Raw genomic sequence first — 22376 nt, 5'->3', positions numbered from 1 at the left:
TATATGTACATAACGTTTTAATGAAGAATTTGAACAGAAGAAGGAAACAAAAGGAGAAAAATACACCTCCTAATACAACAAGAAGCTTTCAAAACGATGTTTTACTGGATTTTATTGGGAACTTTTATTACGTTGCCCTCGGTATTACGATATTTTACCGTGACAAAATGAACATCGTAATAACGAGTCCGCACTGTATTGATATTGAAGCATCCTCAGGAAGTTCAAAATCTAACCCCCTCCTTTTAAACTTTTCAATACTGAAGTGATTTGTGCTTTTTCCTAGCCAATGTGCTCAGGTGAGCGATGTGGCCCATGGGCCTCTTGTTTTTTTTTAATAGTTTATAACTAAGAAAGGGCATTAGTAACTAGATTATAGAGTTTCTTATGTGTATTTGGATTTTCCATTGATATTCAATATATATTCCACACAATGTATCAGATTTCAATGGTCTCAATAACAGAGTAAATGTTGAGAGTATATCAATGAAGAATGGATAAATGAAGATGTCAAGCAGAAAACACACATGACAAATATATGTTAAAAAAGCTAGATCAGTTTTCCAGTTTTTGTTTTGTTTCTTTTTTTGAGGATGGTTTTGTTCTGATTTCAGACAATGTCTTGGCAACACAATTTGGGGCAGTGATCACTAACCTAGAATCAAGGTAAACAATATTACCTAGAGCTTGAGGAAATTGATAATGACTGGGAAAACAGATTAGACTAAACAATCCAAAATCAGCCTGATTCTGGCAGAGAAAACACTGCAACTTTAATGAATAGAATGTTAGACACAGTATGCTTTGATCTTCTTTGAAGGAGTGTAAGACACATATTAGGGCAAAACATTAATGTTAATATATGAAAAAAATGCAAATCTTCTGAACTATATCTGATGAAATCACAGGTACTTGTGGACAGGACCCCCCCCCCCCCCTTCCCCCCGATATTCAACCCCGAGGTTTGTTGGACATTTTTTTTCGCAAATTATATTTATTACACTTATTCATCATGTGTACCATAGGAAAAAATCATGAAAACCCCAAAATAATCATTCCACACAAAAATACCCCACTATACATTATAAGAGAGAAAGGTATGCCACTCCGGTCTGTTTACGTTGTACCCCCACTGGTCTTTCTGGGTTTATTAGATAGATTATTACGTCAGGTCAAAACTCTCTCGGACGTTATCATAATAAGTGATACATTCTTGGTGTACTTCCGTTGCGTTTACCTAAGGATTTTTCAAAGTACTGACTGCAGTGCTGTTTATGGATTAATTGTGGGATTCTTACGAGATGTAGAGTCGATCCGATAGCATGAACTATTTTAGACAGAAATATATGTAGAGACAGTGTGAACCGACATTTTAGGTTAAAATAAAATAAATACATGTCCACAAGTACCTGTGAATGAAATTCAGAATAAACTTCATATTATGTATACACGTATATGCATATTTATATTATTCCCCCCCCCACCCCCCACCCCTCAGAAAAAGCACCACACACAATCATGATAAAAACATCACCAAGTGCATTCCATATAGATTACATGGTTAATTGTAATAAACAACTGGGAGCACTGCAGATATAGGACTACAGTACAACACAAATTTAAAATAACTGACCGTGTTTTGGAAAAATTTAGCAAAAAATTGTGATATACAAAAAAAAAATATTGTTTTATGGTATATGTTCCTTGAACACTGTCAACACTGTAGTTATACACATATTCATCATTGCAATCAACTTGTAACTGTTGTAATTTAGATATAGCATTACTTTTTTCTTGCATTTTTCCACCTCTATTTTATTTTAGAATAGAAATGTTGGAGAAGAAAGTTTTTGTAGAAAATGGAGAAATTCCACCTGTGATAGGGGAACTGAAACATAATGTGGAAGACTTCAGAGAAAAACTAGAGGTAATTTTTTTTATATATTAATTACCTTTTTTTAATGTATGAGTAAGATTTATTTTTATGCTTGAATTTTTAGGTCACCTAAGTCAGGTGACCCATTGCTATCTGTTATTGTTGGTTATGCATCATGTGTTTTGGTCATTTTGAGCTTCTCTGGAACCACTGAACCAATTTCAACAAATTTTGGTATATAGCATCCATGGGTAGAGGTAGAGGGGAACACACAATTATGAATTTCAGGGGCCAGAGGGGAGGGGCCAAAACCATGAAAATTAAGGTGAATCTCTACATCTGTGAAGTTTAAGCTTTCAGCTCAAGTGAGCTTTTCTGATCACATTTTTTTCGCCGTCCTTCCATCCATCTGTAAACTTTTCACATTTTCGACTTCTCCAAAATCACTGGGCCAATTTCATCCAAACTTGCCACAAAGCATCCTTTGGTGAAGGGGATTCAAGTTTGTTCAATAAAGAACCACACCCTCTCTCCAGGGGATAATTAGAAATTGTGAAAATTTAGTGGTATCTTTTTATAATCTTTTTCTCATGAAACTCAGGACCAAAAAAGTAGAAACTTATGTGAAACCTTCTTTTCAAAGTGTAGATTCAAGTTTGTTCAAATCATGACCCCAAGGGGTAGGTTGGGGCGACAATGGGGGATCGAAGTTTTACAGGAATATTATCTTCTCAAAAACAGCATAGCCCAGAGTCTTATTGACATGGACATGATGGAAGCATCCTCAGGTAGTGTAGATTCAAATTTCTTTAAATCATGACTTTTTATATCATGTTATATGCTCATACATTTTGATGAGAGCTATTTAACTGCATCAACGTTTCTGACCTTAACCTTTCCTTTGACCTTGACTTCAAATTAACAATAATCTCTTTACCAAAATTGTAAAATTCATGCCACCCTGGCCCATGGTTAAGTTGGGGCTAAATTAGTCATATTTTGAAAGTAAATTTCATCTTTAAAAATCTTCATTACTCTTGGACATGAAGCAGGCAAACTGTTTGCATGATTATAATGTGCAGATAATCTTCAACAAAAAATTATAAAATTCACGTCTCCTAAGATCTTAAATTAGGCCCAAGGGTGGAGCAAAGTTGGTTTTATATTAATTTTTTTTAGCTCTTGAACTTCTAGGAAACAAACTGCATACATGTGATAATGGTTATAAACTAAATTTTTGTCATCTACATCCAGACCAATTCCAAGTGAGCTTAAAGAGGTCATTAGAACCTCACAAGAACCAGGTGACTGTGAAGGCTTTTTGGCTTCTTCTTTATTTTGAAGTACATACACAACTGTACATGAATTATTACTAGGTTGTAAGAAATCATAAGGTCACAAATTTAATGTTAATGAGAGTCACAGGACAACTGCTTATATTAAATTTTGATTGATATTGAGTGGTGTAGTTTGACCTACCATTGCTATGAGCACTGTAAAGAATTAGTCTTTGTACAGATTTTGATAGAAATGTTTTATTGTAGACATTATAATTTTTTTTCTTGTATAAATTTTAAGGGTGTTGACCATCTAAGTTGGTTAGGACTATTCAAAGACATTTCCTGTGGAACTTCATTGAAACCTTTCTGGGACAAGTCACAGTCAATAAAGAAGACAGATGAACACAACAGAATTGTGTATGAAAAATTCAAAAAAATCAGGTATGTCAACTTTGAATGCAACAAGATTGTAGATATCTCTGGAACTGGTCACAAGGACTATGCAGAGTTTCCGAAAACCATCTGTCCGGCAAAACCGATAGAAAATTGAAATGTCCGATGCAATTCGCTATAACACCGGTCCGCATGTCCGATTTCTGTGTTAACAATCCAATGTTTTTTTGAGTTTTCGTTGTACTGGTAAAGTTTGTCTTTTTATCGTAATCTCAAAAAATCTTTAGCGAGTTACTTTCTGGCAATGCAGCAAAATAAACAGGGGCAGATTATTCTAATCTACACTACTATGAATAATCTAGAGAGTTCCGAATGTCAACATGGATGCGAGAAAAAAACGTTGAGAAAATTACTTGAATTTTTGTCTTTATATGAGTTATTTTTTAGGATAAAAGACATATACAAGGTTTGTAATGATTAATTAAGTAGTTATTTCCAGTGCAACTCCTGTTAAGTTGTATTCTTCAAACTCATATTGGAGTGGATCTGCTCCTATTTGCTCCATTGCAACTATCAATATATGGGACGTATTCTAACTGTGGTTAGGGCTTGTCTCAAGTCACAGTTAGATTATTCTAATTGTACTCTGATCTATTGCATTGTCTCACAATTGGTGTTGTTACGTTCTGCAGAATCATTTACACACTCAATCTGAGTACTTTCAAGGTCCAGTTAGTTTGCATTGATGTTCTGCAACAATCTGATGTGTACTTTCAGGTGAAATGGACCAGTCCCAACCAGTATCATATTATTTTGAATTACATCATGACTTAAACTAGAATTTATTTGGACTGGTAGAATTTGCTTCGGACTGGTAGAACACGTTAAGTTATCAGTCCAAATGACTGATAGAAATATTTGGTTTTCGGAAACTCTGCTAAGATGTAGGTCTTGGCACCTGCAGATTGCTTGTATAGTTAATGCTAGCAGTCAAAACTTGGGGAGCTATTTGGGCCCAAGTCTTTAACATTGTTTAATGCATCTTACAAATATATTGCAATCAGCTCACCAGTTTCCATATTTGTGTATGTAGAAATTGTTTCATGGAAACAAAGCATATAGGTATATCTTTGATTTAAAGTGCTATTATTTTATTCTGTTCTTTCTGATAGATAAAACAGAAAAATAAGATTAAATTTACCAACCATGTATTAGATATAGGATCTCCCATCGTTTATGATCAGATATGATTTTTATCCAGCAAGTTATTTGTTTTCCATCCCCAAGCCTTTGGCTAAGGGAATAGAAAACATGCACCCAGGTGGATCACGAGAGATTCTTTTTGACATATTTCAACTATATTGTTGTGGGTTTTAACTTTTTTAGCTCATCTGAGCTGAAAGCTCAAGTGAGCTTTTCTGATCACATTTTGTCTGGCGTCCATATAGCTGTCTGTCCGTCTGTAAACTTTTCACATTTTCGACTTCTTCTCAAGAACCACTGGGCCATTTTCCACAAAACATTGCAACAAAGCATCCTTGGGTGAACGGGATTCAAGTTTGTTCAAATGAAGGGTCAGGTCCTCTTTCAAGGAGAGATAATTAAAAATTGGTGAAAATACAGTATCATCTTTTGAAAATCTTCTTCTCAAGAACCATTTGGCCAGAAAAGTGGAAACTTATATGAAACCTTCATTACATAGTGTAGATTCAAATTTGTTCAAATCATGACCCTTGGGGGTAGGGTGGGGCCACAATGGTGGGGGGGGGGGGGGTTCAATGTTTTACATAGGAATATATAGGAAAATGCTTTTAACGATCTTCTTCTCAAGAGCAACAAAGCCATGATTAGTCATATTGATATGGAAGCATCTTCAAATAGTGTTGATTCAAGTTAGTTCAAATCATGTCCCCCTGGGGGTAGGGTGGGGCCACAATGGGCAATCAAATTTTTACATAGGAATTCATAGAAGAAAAAAATTCTTTAAAAATCTTTTTCCCAGGAACAGCAAAGTCATGATTAGTTATATTTATAAAGAAGCATCCTCTGATAGTGTAGAGTCAACTTTGTTCAAATCATGACCCCTTGGGACAGGATGGGGCTACAATGGATGATCAAGTTTTACCTGGGAATATATAGGAAAAAGAATCTGCTGATAAACAAGAAGATTTACTCAGGTGAGCATTGTGGCCCATGGACCTCTTGTGTGGGTGTGTGGTTTTTTTTTTTTTTATAAACCTCATTATCTTGAATCCTCAGATAGCTGGTCCTGTTAAGTTCAAGATAGTAAGGCTTAACTGCATTTTCAACCAACAATGTTTTAAAAAAAAATCCAACTTTTTGTGTGGGATTTTGATATTTTGTGGTTTCTTCTGTGCAGTAATCATGCTAATGCTTGTGGATCTTTAAGTTATGTCATCAAATTAGATAAAAAATTTATAGTAAGAAATTATATAATATTTGAAACTATTAAATTTGGCCTTGCATGCATCCTCTGGGGCACAGAAAGGATTAAGTTAGGAAGTAAAATGTATTTATAAATGAAAATAATTATAATGTGTAACTAATGGCAACTGGATCCATAATTGAAAAGATATTTTTGACAAAACACATAATTTGTAAAATGACAAGTAATATACTAACTTGCTCATGATTAATGTATTATTTAAATTCTTTCATAGCTCACCTTAGTCACTCAGGTCACTATATACCTAATCTGTTTTGTCTGTCGTAGTGTGTTAACTATATTCACATATTCATTTTTTCCTGAACCACTGTGACACTTTCAACCAAACTTGCAACGACATGTATGAAGCAGCCTCAGGTGATTTCATCAACAATATAAAATTACAGTTTTTGGTAATATGAGATATTAGTTTTTCATAATATAACTGTTTGATTGAAATTGCCCATATTATGGAAAACTGTTGTAAGAATATTAAATGAAGTCTTACAACACTCACTTATGTGACATTTTGGCACCAAACTTTTGTTTTAATTGTTTTCAAAGTGCAAAGAGAAAACTCGGCATATATTTCATTTTCATTGACATAGTACTTATTGTCTATACTTCTGAACAAATTTTTTTATGGGATTAGTAATTATTTTCCATTAAAGTTTCAAGGTAACCCAGTTACCTGATTCTGATCTTATGTCCTTTTCCAACCATGTTTTTGGACCACCATGCTTTTATTGTGTAATTTGTGTACTTATGATTACCAAGCTGTGAATCTTCTAAACATTTACACGTAATGCCTATCTCAAGTCTAACATTAAACACAGGATACTCTTGGTATCACCACAGTTACAATATCAATATAGTAAGAGATAATATTGCACATTAGATATAGGGTCTACCCAGAGAGGTGCGTATTTGCAGAAATATGCATTGAATTTTTCAAAATACACATTAGAAATTAAATCAGGGCATACAATTACGCATTAGCAATCATAAATAAGCATTACACTATGAAAGTACTGCGTACGACGGATTGAATGATGCAAGTACGATTTAATTAATTATGTGAATTGAGGTCAGCTTAGTGTTTTAATTTATATTGAAAGGAATTTTTTTTGGCTTTCCACATGCTCCTGTGCTATATATAGTGCCTTGCGACTTTTAATGCAAATGGAGAGTAACTCCAAAACTATCACCTCGATCGATGTCAATATAGCAAAACCTTATATACATTTTTGATTAAAAAACAACAACGGGTGGGACATTTTGAGAGTGGCAGGTTGGGATGAGAATCTAAAGATTAATTTTATCTGGCCAAAGGAGGGATATTTTTCTCGGTAAACTCTTGCTACGATCGATATAGGCCTAATCGTAAATGGAGTTCTGTGTTCTCCTGGTAACTTTGCCTACCGTATGGGCTTTCTGGTCAAAGAAACAAAATGTTTCTCGGTTAAAGCTAAAAGCTGACAAAATTTTTAAAATTTCATTAACCTAATTGATTATGCAGAAACTGTCCGTTTTTTACATTCCTCTTTCAAAAACACTTATTTTGATAACAAGCTAAAAATCACATTAGATGTCAAAAGAGCAATAGATTAACAAAATACTCTGATTATTTAGCTAAAAAGCAAAATCTGCATTGATTTGAAAATCAGGGAGTAAATACACTTTGAGGTAAAAAATTATCTGGAGCTCTGGTCTACCTAAATGGTAAAGTTCATGACCCCTGCTTCCATTATTCAAGTTGAGTATATTCAAGCTTAGTTGGCATATTTATATTAAAAATATTATATAAATGTACACTTATGAAATTCCTCTTCTCTACTAATGGACATCTAGCTGACAAACAGTTTACATGATTATGATGAGCAGCTAGCCCTCTGGAGAACTTAGAAAATTCACTTTTCCCAGTTACTGGGGTCAGGCCTGAGGGTGTTGTTATAATTTTGTGATATTAAAATTTATTACACAGAGTACCTTGTCTTCTTTACTCTTGAACATGTAGGAGACAAGCTGCATTTAAACAATAAAATGCTTTCTTTGGTTGTTAGTACAGGAATTAATGTCGCAGCAGGTAACTGTAAACCAACTTTTATTCGCGTGTGAGAAATATTCGCGAGTTTCACGACCTACTTTAACTCGCGAATATTAATCACCGTGAACCATTTATTTTGCTTAATCGTCATGGATTGATTTCAAACTGAGGAATCGCAAATAAAAGATGACGCAAATATTTATTTAGTTGGTTTACAGTATGTAATTCCTGTACTAACAAAGAAAGAAAGACATTTTATTGTTTATATTTATATCTGCATAAAAAACATTCAAAGTAAAATTAAATATGTTAAATATTGTATTATAGATGTATTTGTTATTGTATGCATAATTGATGGAACAGCTAGCCTTTGCTCAAAAAGTCTATGCAGGTGGCTAGCTTAGTGTCGTTTACTGACTGATGAATGGTAAAGGTTTTCATAAGAAATAAAGGAAATAATATTCAGTGGATCTAAATATAAATATATTAATGCTTAAATATATTAATAATCAAAGAGTCCGCATCAAACTGTAAAATTTTTGTTGCATGAGACCGGAGTTTCTGCAGTTCTGAGTGGAGCCAAAGTGGTCATAAACTGAGAAACGTTATAATACTCAGGTGACCGTAAGTGGAAATGGACGTCTTGTAGAAAAGTGCATGACAATTGAATATTTTTCTTGCATGCTTGGTTTTTCAAATGTGTAAGTTCTTCATACAGTTACCACCCAAGGAAGAGCATTTATATACTAATACGGCAATAACTATGGCTATAAAACTCGCAAATGCTAGTTGTATTTACAGCAAACATTAATGTAAAATTCACAGTGGTTGTATTAATTACTGTTCACAGACAAGGTCTTAATATTGTTCTTGACACAAAGTAATCATGTTGAAAATTGGCCACTACTTTAATGATTAAAATAATGAAATTTCCCAAACATTTTTTAGATAATTATTGAATTTTTACTAAGGGAGGAAACAAAATTGCTAGTGAGTGCATGTATATGTGGAATTAAATCTGGCAGACTGGTGACAGTGATGAGGATGTAAAGAGAATATTGAGGCTTGTCATAAATGGAACTAATAACTTCATACATTTTCAGCTGAATTCATTGACGGAAATGGATTGTTGCTGAAAGGACATTCAAGATGATGGCTTTGCTTTAGTCTTCAGGAGTAAAATTATTAAGAACAAAAAAAGATTGATTTTGCTTGAAAATCACATAATTGAATGAAAATGCTTGTATTGTTATTTGTACCTACTTTATTTCTTTTCTTAAATGGAGGTCTTTCATGTATTTCTCTAATTAAACTGTTGTAGAGAAAACAAGGCTTATTATATTTATGCAGGCCAGAAACAGCTAGGTTGAAAAATTCCTTGGTTATATTATCAGTCAGAAACCATTGGTGGATTTCTCTAGGGTTGTGTCAATATATCAATTAATCAACACGTATCGAATATTCAGGAATGTATCGTATCGAAAAATAACTTCCAATACGTATCGGGCAGGCAGTTTTTCTTATAATTCTGTGAAAAAATTGGGAATTTCTGTCACCAAAGGTTATTTTTAACTGTTTTGAATAAAAAATGATCAATAGTGAAATAAACATTAAGGAGATAGCACATCTTAAATAACTATTACAAAATACATAAACTATATTTTAACATGTTAGTTTTACAATCATTAAAAGTTTGAATTTGAAGTGTACTTTGTAAAGACAGTGAGACATGGACTTCCAATTTGGTAATAAAACACCCAGTTTTTATCAAATCTATGGATTAAAATTAATGATATACAAGACTTTTTTGATTGACTTGTTAAAGAATCCAATATATCGCATATCACTTTATAAAATATCGTATCGTATCAAAATATTTTGCTCAATACACAGCCCTAGCTTTCTCTATTACCAGACTCTATAGCAGCATGTGCTTGGTGTACAACATTGACTTAGCAAAATAGATATATTTTTAAGACACTCATATTTTCGGTTTTTATTTAGGATTTTCAATTTAGAATTTAATGTACAACGTACATAGTGTATTGTCCAGTTTTCCATTACTTTTGTTTCAATCTTTGTGTCAATATAATCTGTATTTTTATAATGTATTCTAAAATTTCATCAGTTATTGAGTTGTCATTACTTTGTTACAGTCTTAAAATATGTACCAAAATGATTCATCAGAAAGTTTATCACAGTAAAGGAAGGATTTTCTTTCAAAAGAATTCCCTATATTTTTAATGAGTCTGTGATGAAACAAACAGTTTGCCATGATTGATACACATTGTTGCATAATTTTAGTCCTGGATAATTCATTAAGTTACTCAATGTCTAGAAATTTAAAGGTTTTCCATCCCTCAGGTTCTGAAAAGCAGCAGTTTGTTAACTGAAAGTAGTAATGAAAAAAGGTCAATGAATTCTGGAAGTACTTTGTGTCTACTGATGCTTTTATTAACAACTTGGAAAGACAGAATTAAAGCACTCCTACATGCACATGCCTGTGTGTGAATTAAATTGTGTCATACAATTTTGTTTGTGAGTAATTTTTCTAATCACTTTTGTCTGTTGCCTGTAAACTTCGACATTTTCTGACCTTTTCTTTAGAACCAAAGGACTAATTTGAACCATGCAAACTTGCCACAAAATATCCTTGGGTGAAGGCAACTCAAAATAGAAGGCCATGCTGTGTTTAAGGGAAGATAATTAAGAAATAGGGAAACCAGGGTTGGGCCTTTTCAAGAACCAATGGACCATAAAAGGCAAAATTTATGTAAAAACTTTTTTAATGAGTACAATTTTAATTTTGTTTAAATAATGGTATCCTGGGGTAGGATGGGGCCAAAATAGGGGATGAAGTTTAACAAAAGAATTACCACAAAAAAAATCTAAAAAATTTCTTCTTCTCACAAACAGCGGGGCCATGATTAGTCATAGTTATATGTATGCAATTCATGAAGTCCACATTCAAGTTTGTTTAAATCATGGCGTAGTGGATAGATTTGGACCACAATAGGGAGTTGAAGTTATTTTTAAATTATATAAAATTTGAAGGACTTGGAAATGTAAAATTCTAAGAGACAAGTTTTTGGTGGAGGAATATTAGGAGATCATACTTGGCTTACAGGTGATTCAGTGAGCAAGAGGTGTATCATGATACCATTATTAGTTTGCATATGGTCATGTTCACCAAACTGAGAAGTTAAATATTCCTTGGACCACAATATTTGCATGCTTTGTGAATGTTCATATTTTTGTATTCAACACAAATGTTGTTCTAAAGCAGAGGTCTGGTACATGTTACAACCTGACCATTATTACATGTCAACAAGAGTCAGGCCATGGGAATCTGCCATAAAATTTTTTAGTGTGTTGGTATAGTTCATTTTAAAACTATTTTTAAGTAAGTCTGGACTTTCTTAAATTGCTGTGCAGGACTATTAGTCCTATTAGCACAGTTCTAGTTCCATTTTCCTTTAACAGGCTTAATATTAAAAAATAAAGATTTCTATGTGTTTTACCATAATTAATGGTTACATACTTAATGATCAAAAGGCGCAACAATGGCTTTGATGCATGTGTGTTAACATGCAAAAGAGAAACAAAAACTAGATCAAAACAGCCATTTTTTGAATGAATTTCAAAAGTCATGCAGACAATTGAAAACTTATGGATGCTTTTTTAAAATTTCAGTCAAGTACAAGTAACAGATGAAGTTCGAGAATATCTACGTAAGCCCACCTTTGATAACTGGCAGTGGGATGATCCTGAAATGATAATCCTACTGCGACAGATGTACATAGACCTTGGTCTAATCTCCAGATTTAACATTGAGGTAAATCCAATTTCACCATATATGTTTTCTATTTAATGTATAATGCAATAATTAATTGCAGAAGTAAATTAAGAATTGTATACATATGGCAGAAATAAAGTATTTAGGGTTGTTAGTTTTCTACATAATCAAGGTTGCTAGGAAGTAGTAGTTTTATTTTTTAGCTCACCTTAAATTAGCCTAATTAAGGTAGAAGTGGGCTTTTCTGATCAAATAGTATCAAGCCTTTTGTATAAATTGGTCTGTCCATCTGACATATGCTATCAGTAAAACTTTTCATAACAATTATAAAGCAATTTTTGGTGAAGGGGGATTCAAGTAAGTTCAAAGAAGGGTGTGCCCCTTCTCAAGGGGAAATAATGAGGAAATGATAAAAATATGATGAGCATATAAATTAAGAACTTTTTCTCAAGGACCACTTTATAAAAGAAACAAAACTTGTGTGACTACTTTTAATAATGTATTTAAGATTTATATTTGCTTTTATTAATCATATCCAACAGGCTAAAGATTAGGCTATGCGTAATTTTTAGGAGGTAGAAGGGTATAGTTTTGCTTTGTAATATAAAGGGAAACACATTTAAAAAATTTTTTTTCCTAAGAACAACATGCCCATCTAGTCATATTGATATATATTATAATTGCAAAATTTTTTCATAACTTTGGAATTGCTAATTGGAATGGATTCAAACTTAAGTATATTGTCCCTAAGCAAAAATTAAAGCACATCTTTTTGTCCCTGCTTTCACTGAAAGTGAGGGATATTAATTTGGGTCTGTCTGTCTGTCCGTCCGTTTGTATTTCTGTCTGTAACACTTTCGTTTCCACGCGATATCTTGAGAACCCTTTGAGCTTTTGCAGTAAAATTTTACATAGCAACTCCCTATGGCCTAAAGAAGAGCCCTATTGATTTTGAGGTCAAAAGGTCTAAGGTCAAGGTCATAAATTAATAAATTCTGTCTGTTTTAACACTTTCGTTTCCATGCGATATCTCGAGAATCCTTTGAGCTTTTGCAATAAAATTTTACATAGCCACTCCCTGTGGCCTAAGGAAGACCCCTATTGATTTTGAGGTCAAAAGGTCAAATATCAAGGTTGTAAATTCATACATTCCGTCTGTGTGTAACACTTTCTTTTCCGGGCGATATCTCAAGAAGCTTTTGAGCTTTTGCAATGAAATTTTATACCATAACTCCCTTTGATGTCTCTCACCCCTCTCAATGTGTTCAACATCCACCCCCCACCCCCCGAACTGCGCATGCTCTTCTTTTTTCCATAAGCGGGGGACACAAATTCTCTGAATTAACTTGCTTTTGATTTAAGTGAAAGGAGATGCAGTCGAATCTTGTTATTTCGAACTCGATAGGACCGAGAAAAAACTTCGAGATATCCGATGATTTGAGATATCGAGGGTAAAATACTTAAAGAAGAAGTGGTTGGGACTTCCAAATCACTTCGACATATCCATGGTATTCGAGATATCGGTGTTCGAGATACCGAAGTTCAACTGTACTTACTCCTCCATGGCACCTGATCTCACCTCTGGTGTTTGAAGTATATATTTGCTCTGCTCCCAGTTTGTATTGTTACTTTTGGGCTCGATTACTGTTCATTAATTTCATATTTCATTCGTATAATGGTTTCAGACTCATGCAGTCTCATTGTAATGGTCATGGGTAGAATTGGGAAAGTGTAAGGCCTTCAACCTTCTCATTTTCCTGTGAGCATTTGATTAAAAGTCATAACATGGGCAGTAAACATCAATAGCAACATACCCAGTACTCAATTTTGAAATCATTCCAATGAAGGGTTGTAAAGTTATGGTCAGTACACAACTTCCTATATCTTTTTGTCATAAACCAGAGAGATTACCATTTGCAATGTATACATATGCTTCCTTTGACCGCATGTGTCTAATGATTCATTATTCTATCCTTGTCAAGTCTTATTGGAAGACTGAACAGCTGAGATTTATAGGCAAAACTCTTTGATCTTGTCTATTAAACACATGATCTCTTTAGACCTGCGTTGTCTCATAATTTGATGCTTAGTTAATGAATCTAATGACCTTAGAAATTCGAACAGGGATTGATTTTTCCCTGTTCTCCAAAGCAAGCAAAAGTAATTGTATGCTTTTTATGCTGAAGTAATGCTATGTTTAACGTTTGAATATAAAAGTCATATTGGCATATATGAGAACACTAAAGTAACTCCTTTGTCAAAGTGATGTAAATCTCCCTACACAGTAGGGCACACTGGGATTTTAATATGCATACTTTAATATTGGTTGCAAGACCACTTTTTAGTTAACCTGAGCTCAAGTGAACTTTTCTGAACATCCGTTGTCCTTCCATCTTCATCTTCATCCGTCTGTAAAATACCGAAATTTATGAAAATGTACCTGTCCACGAATTTGTTTATATATATAAGAATTAAAATCTAAACACTCAACTTTAATACACGAAATAGAATAAAAAACCTGTTGAAAAACCATATTTAATCATTGTTTTGCATGAATTATTATAAATATGTGCACTTTGTTAGGCTAACGTATCAAAATCAAGAAAATATGCTTCACAGGTCAATTTTGGTCATTTTTTAATATTTTTATATACCTATTGTTCCTAAAATTTATTTTGTTTTACATTAAAATAAAAAAGGGGGGAGAACACTTGTCAATAAATTAGAGACAATGAATCAGAACATGATCAACTGATTTGGTTAAAGAAAGTAAGTGTGCTGCAAGTGAATCAACTATTTTCATATACTACTATTCTAAAGGTAATTTTGCATTGTCACAGTGATTAAATGCGATGGGTTTGGGGGGGGGGGGGGGGGTTGCGTCTTACATGATAATTATTATTCAAGATAAATATTGCAATGTTTGAAATAATAAAATCATAGCAACTCCTTCCTTTACTATCAGTGTTAGCTTCAACTTGTCTGCCGACAATAGTCTGTCTGTCACATCGATTTGATACATGTATGCATATTCTTGGTCCATGTTATCGGCATATTCTCATCCACAGAAATGTTGCTTATATTTTATCTTTATTACCTAATCGTCTCTCTGTCAACCAAAAGTTATTTCCAACCTTCCCTTTTTAATCAATTTCTCCTTAAACTGTATAAGCTATGTTTGTAAGTTTGTTGACGCGACTGACTTAGAGCAAAATCGTTACCGGATATTTAAAATGCCAAGTAAAAGTCAAACCAATATAGTTCAAAAATCACATCTTGGTAATAAGAAGTGTGGTTCCGGTTTTACTATTTGTTGGTGACGTAGTGCGAGTATTGGTCTACTTGAAGGTGTCACATGCCTAACTGCAGCTACCAAATTATAAATTTCTGGTGTGCAATTTTTAACACCAGGAAAACTTAAGTTCTATATAGAAACCCTAATTACTGCTTGCATACACAATATGGCTTGATTATCTTGTGAATTTCATCCACAGTAGGAGTTTTTTATTTTTAATGTGTTTCAAGAAATAATACATAGTTCATTGCACATGAAACCTGAGAAGTTGTTATCAGTTTTTTTTATACTCTTCTTTGCTCATCCTTGACTTCTATCTGCCAATATAATTTGGGATACAAAGTGAGTGGTGGAGTCAGGTAAGTACCAGGTAAATCTAGCCAAACCATCATATTTATTAAGAAAATCAGCATAAATATAAATGTGGAGATTTTAACAATTTCGGAAGGGGGGATTTATGAAAGATATTTTTTCAATTTTATTTTGGGGATGTGGGTGGTATCACTATTACTTTTATAAATTTGGGCGTTAATGTGTGTCTATGTTTTTTTTTTCTCCACCTACCAACCCAATTTTTTTTTGGGGGGGGGGGGGAATCTTGAAAAATCTTGAAAAACAACTATTCAACTAATAAAATAGTGTCCTAACAATATAATATTCATGAAAAAAATATACCCATATTTACATGTACATATACTGTTTTAAAACATGTCAGCTTTGAAAACTGAGGAAGCTAAACTCCGTGTGGAGGGAGAAAATAAAAACAGCAACCAAAAAAGAATTGTTTAATATTGTTTTTTTTTGTTTTTTTTTTTTTTGCAATACTATGTTTTGTTTCTTGCAGATGAATGTGTTACATCAGTGGCTGTATGAGATATACAAAAATTATAATCAAGTGCCTTTTCACAATTTCAAACACTGTTTCATGGTTGCCCAAATGGTAAGTGAAATAGTATTGTTTGTAGGTTATTCATGCAGGTTATTTCTTTAGTCAAGAAGCACAGAGTAGAAAAGGAAAATCAAGTCATCTAAATTGGGTTTAAAATTAATGAAAGACATATGCAATGTAGTTTTGAACTTTATTTTCTTATTCCCAGTACATGTATACGTATTTTAAGATTAATTCCAATAATTGAAGAACCCTTGACTTTTAGAGATGGGAGGATATATCCAGATATTGATAATATCGATTCTGTGTGAGGATGATACGCAAATATTATTCTTAGACTATATATATGTAAAAATATTGAAATATCGTAAAAAAAAAAAAATTCTGACTATTTTTTCTTTGTTTGCTTAACATTTTGAGTTCAATATTTAAAATAAATATGCTAATTTTAAATATAAATATGAAATACATAATAATTAACACCACCTTTGTGAAATAATTTTTTTTTACAACAGATATACAACTTCTATGAATAAATTGTTCTTTCTTGCAAAAAAATAATTATGTTGTCCACTTCAATACAAAAAGAAGATTTTTTACATAATTCATAATATTGTGATGCATATAGTATATCGTGGCTCAAATATTATGATACATATCAATATAGAAAATTTTGTATCGCCCCAGCCCTATTGACTATGTGTGATTTTATGATCCCTGGTAATGGTGTACACTTCATCTGATTCAAAGTTTGAAGAAATATTAGTTCAATCTATATTTTTGTATGCTTGTCTTAAGATTATTATGGTTATGGCATTCACATCTACCCATCTGTCTGTTAGCTTTTTTGTGTCTGCCTCATAACTTAAATACTATGAGGCCTAGAATAATCAAACTTTGTCAGCTGATACATCTTGGGTGCAATTAATCTGCAGTAATAGCCAAGTAACTCAGACCTTGGGTTTATCTTCCTTTTTATGCATTAACTATCGACTGTGGAATCATTTTAATTTGTTTAGGTCAATGTTCATGACAGGCAAAATTTTACTTGTTTGTTCTGGGTTGCTCATTTATACAGTAGATTCAATGAATCAATATGTTTACAAAATAAACATTTGTGGGAATGTAAATTTGTGGCTAAGGGTAACCCACGAAATCCAGGAACATTGGTCCAGCACTAACAATGATGATTTCAGTATTCGAATTAATACTTGAATGATTTTAATTTGTAGATGTATGGTTTGACCTGGCTTATTGACCTCAGATCGGTGCTAGACGATGTTGATATTTTTATACTCCTCACCTCTGCAATATGTCATGACTTGGACCATCCAGGGTACAACAATGCATATCAAGTAAGCCCATCCAGTTTTAAAAAAAAAAATAATCTGTAACACTGCATGGAAATAAACAGGTGGAAAGTCGTGAGTCTGTTACGATTGTTAAAGTATCATGTGCATGAAAGTGAACTGATAGTTGAAGAAAACATGATGATGAAGCCATCCAATATATTTGACCAAGTAACTAAATGATAGACATTTGATGAATACTAAATTTATAGATATGGGTTTAGCTCCACTGGGAAAAGAGGCCTTAGACAAAGTCTCTGTGATTAGATGGAAATGCTCTTTTATTTGATAAAGAGAAATTTTGTATTGATTTAAAGTCGCACAAGAATTTCCTTCATTTTCAGTTTGGGGATTGTGGTGTGCAAAAAAATTACTTTTTCTGTAGAAAATTCTGAATATTACATTAAAGAAGGTCTAAATTAAGCTCTTTTAATTGAAAGATTCTCTGCTTATGCACTCTATGAAACTTAGGTTGAAAGGCTGTAGGAAAAAGAAAAAGCAGGAGGAAACCAGAAGTCTCTGTCTAGACTGTAGCTCTACTGGTTTATACTAATAACAAAGGAAGAGAAAAGGAGCACTTGGACTTGAAACTTTGCAACAGCAATAAATAGAATAATGATCCTTGATTTCATTTCTTTTTGAGGCAAGATTGCAATCAGACTAAAACTGTAGGAGGAGTAGCCTTTTAAAAGAATTTTACAGAAATTTTGATTTTAGTCCCCATGGCAACATCAGTAATCAAAATCAAAAAATAATAAAGACATGTATCTACTTGCATGCCAGGCTGTATTAAAATCAGACCAAACTATAGGAGGAGTAGCGTTTTGAAAGTATTTCACAGAAATTTCTATTTTTAGTAACCATGGCAAAACCGTTTATCAAAATGAAAAACTGATGCACAGAATTATGTTTCTTAGTGTAGTCTACTTGTGTGCAAAGATATATTGAAATCTGAAAAAAAAACTGTAGGAGGAGTAGCATTTTGAAAGTATTTCACAGAAATTTCTACTTTTTAGTAACCATGGCAACACCGTTCATCAAAATCAAAAACTGGTAAACAGAATTATGTATCTTAGTGTAGACTAATTGTGTGCAAAGTTATACTGAAATTGACCAAAACTGTAGGAGGAGTAGCATTTGGAAAGTATTTCACAGAAATTTGTATTTTTAGTAACCATGGCAACACTGTTCATTAAAATCAAAAACCGATACACAGCATTATGTATCTTAGTGTAGTCTACTTTTATGCCAAGATATATTGAAATCAGACCAAAACTGTAGGAAGAGTAGCATTTTGAAAAATTGTTTACAGACAGACAGACAGACACACAGACGGATGGACAGACAGACGGACGACGGACACCTTACTATCACACAAGCTCTTCTGGTCTCTGACCAGTAGACCTAAAAATGGTATTGTTATCTTTTTGAGCTTTAGGCTAGTGTTCTTTTATTTGGTCCAGTTGAAAATAACATTGAATTTGCATTTAAGAAAATTAATGTACTAATATTGTTTACAGTGCATTTCAATGAATTGCAGAATCATGTTTTTGTTTTTCATTTATTAATGTGTTTTTTTTTCTTTTTTGTCAGATAAATGCTAGGACTGAGTTGGCTCTACGATACAATGACATTTCTCCCCTAGAGAATCATCACTGCCATGTAGCTTTTGAGGTACTGCAGAAAAGTCATTGTAATATACTACGCAATGTCTCCAAAGAAGAATACAAACGTATACGAGAGGGAATGATCCGGTAAATCTTTTATCCAAATTGATATTGGAAAAACAGTGTGTTAATTGTTCTGAGGGATTAAGCAATTACATTGGGTCATTTAATTGTTATACCCCCGCTCCGAAGGAGAGGGGGGTATACTGTTTTACCCTTGTGTGTCTGTCTGTCTGTCTGTCTGTCCGTCTGTCTGTCTGTCTGTCTGTCTGTCCGTAACAAACTTTGGTCGCAGTTTTCTCAGCAACTACTCATCACAGGTGCTTGAAATTTTAACACACTCTTTGTTTAGGCATGCCATATGGTGGGATTCATTTTTGTACGAATTCGATGTCAACTTCCTGTTTATCCGTGCGTTTATCCGTACCATACATAAAAAAATTTGGTCGTAGTTTTCTCAGCAACTACTCATCGCAGATGCTTGAATTTTTAGCACAATCTTTGTTTAGGCATGCCATATGGTGGGATTCATTTTTGTATGAATCCCATGTCAACTTCCTGTTTATCCGTGCGTCTGTCCGTATCACACATAACAAACTTTGGTCGCAGTTTTCTCAGCAACTACTCATCACAGGTGCTTGAAATTTTAACACACTCTTTGTTAAGGCATGCCATATGGTGGGATTCATTTTTGTATGAATCCGATGTCAACTTCCTGTTTATCCGTGCATCTGTCCGTACCACACATAACAAACTTTGGTCACAGTTTTCTCAGCAACTACTCATCATAGGTGCTTGAAATTTTAACACACTCTTTGTTTAGGCATGCCATATGGTGGGATTCATTTTTGTACGAATCCGATGTCAACTTCCTGTTTATCCATGCGTCTGTCCGTACCATACATAACAAATTTTGGTCGTAGTTTTCTCAGCAACTACTCATTGCAGATGCTTGAAATTTTAGCACAATCTTTGTTTAGGCATGCCATATAATAGGATTCATTTTTGGAACAAATCCGATGTCAACTTCCTGTTTATCCGTGCATCTGTCCGTACCATACATAATAAATTTTGGTCGTAGTTTTCTCAGCAACTACTCATCGCAGATGCTTGAAATTTTTTCTTTGTTTAGGCATGCCATATGTTGGGATTCAGTTTTTACAAATCCGATGTCAATTTCCTGATTATCACTGTGTTTGTCCATAACTGAACTTGTGTATTCACATCAGAGCGGGGGTATTATTAGTGAGCATTGGCTCACAGACTAATTGTTTTTTCTTCATGTTTTGAAGTCAATCAGTTGTCTGCTGTTCTCTGCAGTAGTGTTTGCTTTTTGGGTTGTAGCATATTATCCTTAAACACCTGATGAATATTTGAATATTTTACTTTTCCTAAAACTTTGAAATTAATTTCATCTAAATTTGGTATATAGTTTAGCATTTTAATGTTGAGGGGAAAAGAATTCTGAATTTTGTGGTTTGATCAAGTCAAAGGGAGTATGTATTAATGTTTTTGTTAATCAATTGACTTTCAAGGCCTCTTGGCCTCTTATTACACCCCCTGCAAATAAAGTTGTGGGGCATATAGAAATCACCATGTCTGTATGTGTATCTGTGCAATTGTGCCAGGCCATAACTTTGTAATAGAGAACTTTAGAAACTCGTTCTTGACACAAAGATTGCCTATGGCCTGTAGGTGTCTCATGACTTTGACCCATGGTCATTCTGACAAGTTCAAGGTTACTGACAATAAAATTGTAGTCCAGTCCATAACTTTCTAATCGAGTACATGGAGAATTCATACTTCATACAAAGATTGTTTATGACCTAAAGGTGTGGGTCATGATCTTGTCCCAAAATCTTTTGGTGAAGTTTAATGTCGCTTTTAGATAAAATATAATTATTATCCAAATCATATCTTGTAATGGAGAAACATTGGAAGCTCAAACATTGCTTATGACCATAGGGTGTCCCATGATTTTGACCAAAGGTCATTTTGGCAAGTTCAAGGTCACAGAGAGAAAAAAAATATAATTCACTCTCTAATGGCAAAAAATTGGAAGTTTATACTTGACACAAAGGTTGCTTATGACCCAAGGTGTGTTAGGATCTTGACCCAAGGTTGTTTTGGCAAGTTCAAGGTCACTGGCAGAAAATTATTCATTCTGGTTCCATAACTTTCTAATGGAGAAACATTGGTAGTTCATACACCACACAAAGATTAATTATGACCAGAGAATATGTTATTTTCTTTTACCAAGGTAATTCTAACAAGTCTAGGGTCATTTTTAGAAAAATGCACTTGGGCACTAAAAAAATACAGCAAGGGTATAATTTTGAGAGTTCACTTACTTTGATGGTTAAACAATATATGTTTTATATTGTTCTTTCTCTTTTCAGATGTATTTTGGCAACAGATATGGCCAAGCATAATGAAATACTCAATAATTTTAAATCTGTCATAAAAAACTTCGATTTCAAAAATCAGGAACACAAGTCTCTGGTACGTATTGAGTCATTTTATTTTTAAAGTATGCACAGACCTAGGGCATTTGATGTCTGAAAAATAAGTTTTCAAAATATCAATTTATAATAGTATTATGGGGATAAATTCAAGGGTACAATTTGTCTTACCTCTGTCCATCTAGCTGATGATGATACTCATGAAGGTGGCTGACATTTCAAATGAGGCACGGCCTTTAGGAGTTGCAGAACCCTGGCTGGATTGTTTACTTTCAGAATTTTTTAATCAGGTTGGGGGAAGTACCTGTGTTTGTGTAGTATTGATAGTGTGTTTTCCTGTATCATTCTTTAACTAAGAATCAGATATAAAGTAAAAGTTTGAATTCATGATAGCTTACTGAGCATTTTTAATTTGTTATCCTTCACATTTTGCTGCTTCATAATTATGTAAAAAATAGATATGTCTATAATTAACATAATTTATACAACTGTGTTTGCAAAATTCAAATTCTCAGTATGTCTTTCATTGGTATTGAAAATGTTAATTCATAATACCATCAAATCAAATATGACCCTTAAATTCTGATTCTTGGTGTGAGAAATGGGATTTCTGTGTTTATTACTTGTTTTTCTTTTTACATTTTTGTTGGGTTCTTTTTAATTAGTCTTTCCATCTTATGAGGACAGATGTTATATAAGTACCACATTCCAACCAGGTTTTAAGGTGTTGCTGTTCCAATGATTGCAGCAATTAATAGTTGTGATGCATTTTACTCTTTTAATCTTAACTCTCTGTGTCACAGTTCATAACACAGAGATTAGCTGGGACAAGTACACACTGTATACACATATTTCATTTGGCTGTGTATTTTATTT

The 22376-nt window shown here is 33.4% G+C and overlaps 1 protein-coding gene across 2 annotated transcripts in view; it reads left to right on the top strand.

Moving 5' to 3' along the window:
• Positions 1–22376, top strand: part of LOC133205330 (high affinity cGMP-specific 3',5'-cyclic phosphodiesterase 9A-like) — a 49646-nt gene that overhangs the window by 17112 nt on the left and 10158 nt on the right. The window contains exons 3-11 of one of the 2 annotated variants that reach the window (XM_061341119.1): positions 615–666; positions 1825–1927; positions 3455–3597; positions 11736–11877; positions 15978–16073; positions 17255–17377; positions 18965–19125; positions 21438–21540; positions 21686–21790. In XM_061341119.1, coding sequence (XP_061197103.1) covers positions 615–666; positions 1825–1927; positions 3455–3597; positions 11736–11877; positions 15978–16073; positions 17255–17377; positions 18965–19125; positions 21438–21540; positions 21686–21790 — 1028 coding nt within the window. The remainder of the gene's footprint in view (positions 1–614; positions 667–1824; positions 1928–3454; positions 3598–11735; positions 11878–15977; positions 16074–17254; positions 17378–18964; positions 19126–21437; positions 21541–21685; positions 21791–22376) is intronic. The other variant, XM_061341117.1, reaches the window with a different exon arrangement.

The sequence above is a fragment of the Saccostrea echinata genome, unplaced genomic scaffold, assembly GCF_033153115.1.
Source record: "Saccostrea echinata isolate AGI-Se365-2 ecotype Australia unplaced genomic scaffold, CSIRO_AGI_Sech_v1 ptg000054l, whole genome shotgun sequence".
Classification (NCBI taxonomy): Eukaryota; Metazoa; Mollusca; class Bivalvia; order Ostreida; family Ostreidae; genus Saccostrea; species Saccostrea echinata.
This window is presented reverse-complemented; position numbering and strand designations above follow the sequence as displayed.